The following is a 6,000-nucleotide window of genomic DNA, read 5'->3' as shown; positions in this document are numbered from 1 at the left end:
TACACTTCACATGGGCCTGGTGCCTTGTTCAACCATCGGGTACACTCTCTTCCTGTTTCGAAGACATTATTCACACCTTGGGTGATATAGATGACCTGGGTGTCTTACGCAATCTTTGGGTCACATGGCCCACCAAGAGGGCAGGGAAACTGAGGCAAAATCCCTGGGGCTTCGAGCCTTTGGGAGGCCTGGAAGAGATATCACTAAAATGAACAAACAACAGAAAGTATAAGAAGTAAACAGATCTTTTATCATTTGCAGTCTTCCCCTCTCTGGGGCGGCGCTAAGGGACCATAATATGCCAACCCTTCCCGAGGGGCTGTAACAACTCTCGGCGGCCTTGAGGGTTGCAATAAAGCCCTTTCACGTAAAAATATCCCGCACCTCAGTGGCACGTCACCTCACACGCCCTTCTTGTACGTAGACACGATTTGTAACCGGCATTAAACCTTATGCAGTTCCCGCGGTTGTTTTAGTTGTTCACCGCGGACTTGAGAGTCAGTAAAGTTAGTTGTTCAGGTTTTCAGTACCATGTTACGCTACGCCTTTTCTCTCCTTTAACAATGTGACCAACACTCAACATTCTTTGGCAGGAGGCCTGTGGGAGCGTAATCGCCTACCACTTGTAGCAAAAGCATAAAAAACCTCAGCAATGTTTTCCCCTTCCTGCAGTGCCTAATTCCTTCTGCAGCTCAAGCACAGAATCCCAGCAATGCCTTCTCCCTCCTACAGCATAAACAAAGAGCGTCTGCAACGTCACAACACCTCGTCAATGCCTCCAATCTGAAGCACGGCTACAGGATCTGTCAAAGTGTTTTCCTTCGTGGATCACAACCACGTAACTTTGGTAACCTTCCTCCAACACAGCCATGGGACACCACAACGCATTCCCCCTTTTCAAGAATAAACACGAACCTCGGCAGTGCTTTCTTACCTCCTACACCACAGACACAGCACTTCATGTTTAACCTTCTTCCTGCAGCACAAGCATGGAACTTTGACAGTGCCTTCTTCCCCCTGCAGCACAGGCATGGGAGATCATCAACGCCTTTTTCCTAATGGAGCACAACCATAAAATCAGGTAATAGTAACAAAGCCTCTTGCACCACAATGAGACCAGACAACACCTCATATATTTTCCAGTACCAACATCGAGAAACATATATTACCTCTGTTCCTCCTGCAGCAGCGTAGCAGCTCATCCGTCTTCTACATTTCGCTTTACTTATGAATATTGCATTGTTATGTTACCCATTTTCCTTAAGCACTCACTCCTTACAGTATGAAAATGTTAGACCCACCCTAAAGATTCAGCAGTACATATCATACATGCAAATATCATTATCTAATGAGGAAAACAGTACAATATTTGAGGGTGATAGCACAATCCTCGGGTACATCTGTACAACCCTTGCACACAATGGTGTGACTTTTAACCTGAACCTAAAGGATTTGATCAAAGTCCAGGCCAGCATACCCAGGGATCGTACTGTCACGTTTCAGGCTGGTAAAGTCTTGCTTGAGAATTTAACTATCATACTAAAGGAGTTAAGATGAATTTTTCTGGTTTCACCAACTATTAACCCCATGATGTTCCTACAGACAGATGAGACGAGGGCTGAGCGGCAGAGGGTATTGAAGGTGAGGTGGACAGTACTGCAGGAAGCATGCCACATCTTCAACCTCACAGGTGACCTTTCACCTGACCTCAAGAACGTGTACACACACCTCAGATGGGTAACGAAGTACCGCCTGATTTGGTGTCCCATTTTCAAGGTACTATTCATTGATGATTTACTAAGTCTTACTAATATCAGTTTGCAATTTCTCCATAGGAAGGGGATCAAAATTAACTTCTCTTGAGTGGGGATCCACGTTATCTTCTCCTAAGTGGGGAGCCACATCATCTTCTCTTGAGAGATCTACATTATCTTCCTAGGGAAGGGATCTACATCATCTTCCCCAGAAAGGGATCCGTATTATTATCTTACCCAGGGGAGAAATCCACATTACGAACTTTGTGAAAATATCTGAATATACATATATTGAGATTGTGAATAGATAATGTCATTCTTAACAGGATGAAAAAAGATCTCTTAAGTCTGGGGCCAGATAATGCACAACAGTATTTTTTGCAATGATTTTCTTTATTTTTTCCTCTTTTTCACATACTTGGTTCCTTGCAAACATGGTTCTATAAAATACCGTATTTTCTGACATATAAGATGCACCCTAATTGTAGAAAATTATATTCAAAAAATTTATCAGTTCATTCAAGCATTTGATGTTTACCCTTACCTTCAACAAACTTAAAACACCAGTCTAGCATGCTTGTGCCAGGCCTTGCTTAGTCCAGGCCTCTCCATAAAAATGTATCATAGATGTGGCCCAAAATATTATCACCAACACCACATACCGATCACCGATACCCTTTTCCCTAGTAAGATATGCTGATACTTGCCCATTTCTTCTAAGTAATAACAGGCATGATTTACATGAATTTGAGTTGTTTACCATGCACAACAAGTGAAAGATTTGTATGCTGTATATGATACATGAATATTTCAACATATCTGCAACTTTGTCTGCTTCTGCAGGTAGTGTGACTTACATATGATGACTAGGGTAACATTTGGCATGTAAGACATAGGATGACTTGGAGACGTTTTCAGGAAAGGAGTGTATCTCTTATCCCAGAAAATATGGTGTATGCACAATTTAAATGCAGAGGTGAACACTTCAAGACACACTTTGTGAGTAGTATGTTTTACAAGAAAAAAGTGAGCAGCATCCCTGAAGTTATGGTGGCCAACACCTTGTTTACTTGTCTTAGGTCAGCCATCCTCTTTACGCTCAATGATGTGTTACCCAAAAAAGATGAAACCACTAGCAGTGCAACTAGAGTACATATTTTCTTTTGAATTTCCATACTGGTTAACAGGCAGCATCTACAACATGGGTTAAGCAGCTGCTGGTTATAGCAGGGAAGAAGAAGGTGAAGGAGAGCCTGCAGAGGATGGTGAGGAAGCTGTATCCCCCCCCAGAGAGTGCTGGAGAAAAGGACAGGATGTTGCAAAATTTCATGAGGCTGATCATTGTCAGGCACCCCTTTGAGCGGCTCCTTTCTGCCTATCGGTAAGTATCACTCATACCAGCAAGACAAGGATCATATGAGTAAGATGAGAAGTAGTACATGTCATCTGGATCTCTAGCCATCTTTTAACATATGACAAATTCTCCAGTTATGAGAAGATTTAGCTTGATATGTATTTTCAAGGTCATGTTTTCTATCATAATACCAGTAATGGAGCAAAATTATTTTCTCCAGCTATTACCCACACCCAGACCTTTTTTCTTACTAGCAGCATGTAGAGTTTCAATACAATCGCCCTCCAAAAAACAACTATTTTTTCAAAAGCTCATGCCAGTACCTCTGTGCTATCACTCGGTGTCCTAAGACATCTTGCTGCTGAGCATGGAGCATGAGGCTTCATCTCACCATCTGCCTGTCTTCTCTTGTTGACATTTTTGTTAAGTCAATAAATTCTTGGTTTTGTTTGTGATATGTTTACTTTTATAAATATAAATTTTTTCAGTTTACTAAAATAATGAGTATATTTCATTTAAGGACAACACTTGATTATGTTTTGAAGGTTTAAAAATATAGAAAATGTACGTACATCATCCTAATGTATACATTTTCTTTTATATAATTATCTTTTGCCTAGAGACAAGATGCTACGGGTTAGAAACAAGAAAGATCCTTTTGTGAAACTTCAACGTCAAATTTCCCAACAATATATGAACTCAGAGAAGACACTTTCTTGCAATGCTACAGTGGATACTTCATCCACAGGCCAAAATAAAACCCCAGTTCACCCATCATTCACACAGTTCCTTGAGAAGGTGCAGGATGATGTCAAAAGACTCTGGTAAATAATCATGGTTTGTTGTGTAAAATGTGATTTTTGTACTGTAGGGATATATAGGTGTTTTTATCCAGCAAGTGGGGAAAACTCATTTATTCCAGAGCTTTACAATTTTTGCATGACCCTCTTGGAATTCATGAAAATTGTTCGAACAAGATCATTAACAGATATTTGGATGTGTGTAGGCATGTTTGTTTATATCTTGAATGAAGGTAATGCTTAGATGGGAAAAAATGAAGGAGCAGTTGGTTGGTGAGCTGGACACCATTGGATGAGGTTGATTTTCACTCTTTTAAAAAAAATACACCTGAAGTGAATGTCAGTATTAAGAAAAAAGAATGCACTTGAACAGGATATCAGTATCAATAACTAATTGGTATTACTCTACTGATCTGGTATGTTAAGATTAGTCAAAGAAACCAGACCCATCTCTGTGTTTGTCTTTTACCACATTATTTTCTCGCTTGAATTTCCTCTTCTTGTCTTCTATATCTTTATGATTAAGTCACTTGTAGTGATCGAGTAGATAGGTATTAGACGACCTCTGTGTTACCACTTGTAGTTTACTCATCCTTTTCTTTGCTGAAAGGATGAGCCACAGTCCCACAGTTCCTGATAAGCCTGGGTTATCTTATCCAAGACGGCCTGTACTTATGTATATTTAGGATTATCATTATTCCCATAATCCAGGGGATAGGGGATTCCCTACATGCCTCAAAAGGTGACCAAGATGGTTGGGAGCAGGGCACTGGAATGAGGGAACAGGTGTGAAGGAAGGTGTGCTCATCCTTTTTGAAGGCTCAGGTTGGGATGTCTGAATGTGTTTAGTTGTAACCAAGATGAGAGGGAGAGATAGGTAGTATGTTTTAGGAAAGGAACCTGGATGTTCTGGCTCTGAGTGAAATAAAGCTTAAGAGTAAAGAGGGAAGAAAAGTTTTACAATGTCTTAGGTGAAAAGTCAGGGTTGGTGGAGGGCAAAAACTAAGGAAGGGGTAGCACTACTCTTGAAGCAGGAGTTGTGGGAATGTGTTAATGTAAGGAAGTGAGTTCCAGACAGATGTGGGTAAAAATGGAAATAGATTAAGAGAGAGGTGGGTGATTATCAGCAATTATGCATCTGACTACAGTAAGGACAATGAAGACAGGTGGGTACTTGGGGAAAAGAGGAAAGGATACGAGTGAGAAGAGGGTGACGAAAAAGAGACGTGTGAAAAGATACCAGGAGAGATTGATTGTAGAATGGCAAAAGTTGAGAGTAACTGAAGCTTTGAGATTGAGCAAGGAATGGAAGGTATTTAGAGAAGCATTACTGATAAATCAGATGTGGACAGGTGAGAGAGGGTACCAAGGGGTGGAATGATGAAATGAAATTGCTAGTAAAAGAAAAGACATGTGTTTAGACAGTATTTACAGAGAAAGGGTGTGAATGATTGGAAGATGTACATGCAAGTTGGGGTGAGCAAGTATCAGCAAGCTTCAAGGAGGACAAGATGATTTGGAAGGAGATCAGTAGTGTGAGAAAAGCACGAGTACGACTGGGATTATCAGTGAAAGGGACATATAGGGAAGTGTTGACTGGCAGTGATTAGGTGAAAATTAAATAGAGTGAGTGTTACGAAGGCAAAGTAAGGCATAGCAAGGCAGCTAGAGTGGATGGTATTGCAATTGAATTTCATAAGAAAAGGAATGACTGTTTTGTTGATTGATTGGTTAGGATTTTCAATTTAGGTATGGATCATGGTGAGGTTCCTGAAAATTGGCAGATTGCATGCATAGTACCTTTGTTTAGGGGGAACAAGGGACTGTTCAAATTATAGAGGTATTTGTTTGTTGAGTGCACATGGTAAGTTGTATGGAAGAGTGGTGATTAAGAGGGTGGTGGCATGCACAGAGCTTCAGACTGGAGAATACAATATATTGGTCTGGAGTGGTAAAGAATGTGTGGTTCAGGTGTTTGCTTTAAACAATGTGTTTGAAAAATACTTAGGGAAACAGGTGGATTTGTAATGGCATTTAAGGATCTGCAGAAAACACATGATAGGGTTGATACAGATGCTTTGTGGAAGGTGTT

General features: G+C 40.6%; 1 protein-coding gene across 2 annotated transcripts in view; it reads left to right on the top strand.

Annotated features, from left to right (window-relative positions):
• The window catches only part of LOC139754594 (carbohydrate sulfotransferase 10-like), a 77,511-nt gene that overhangs the window by 40,425 nt on the left and 31,086 nt on the right, over positions 1-6,000 (top strand). Inside the window, exons 1-4 of one of the 2 annotated variants that reach the window (XM_071672007.1) lie at positions 503-1,081; positions 1,603-1,776; positions 2,942-3,135; positions 3,729-3,932. In XM_071672007.1, the coding sequence (XP_071528108.1) occupies positions 3,017-3,135; positions 3,729-3,932 (323 nt within the window). In that variant the 5' untranslated portion in view covers positions 503-1,081; positions 1,603-1,776; positions 2,942-3,016. Of the gene's footprint in view, positions 1-502; positions 1,082-1,602; positions 1,777-2,941; positions 3,136-3,728; positions 3,933-6,000 lie in introns of those variants that run through there. The other variant, XM_071672008.1, reaches the window with a different exon arrangement.

This window comes from Panulirus ornatus, chromosome 17 (genome assembly GCF_036320965.1).
Source record: "Panulirus ornatus isolate Po-2019 chromosome 17, ASM3632096v1, whole genome shotgun sequence".
Classification (NCBI taxonomy): Eukaryota; Metazoa; Arthropoda; class Malacostraca; order Decapoda; family Palinuridae; genus Panulirus; species Panulirus ornatus.
Note: the sequence above shows the minus strand (reverse complement) of the source record. Positions and strands in the feature narration are given on the sequence as shown.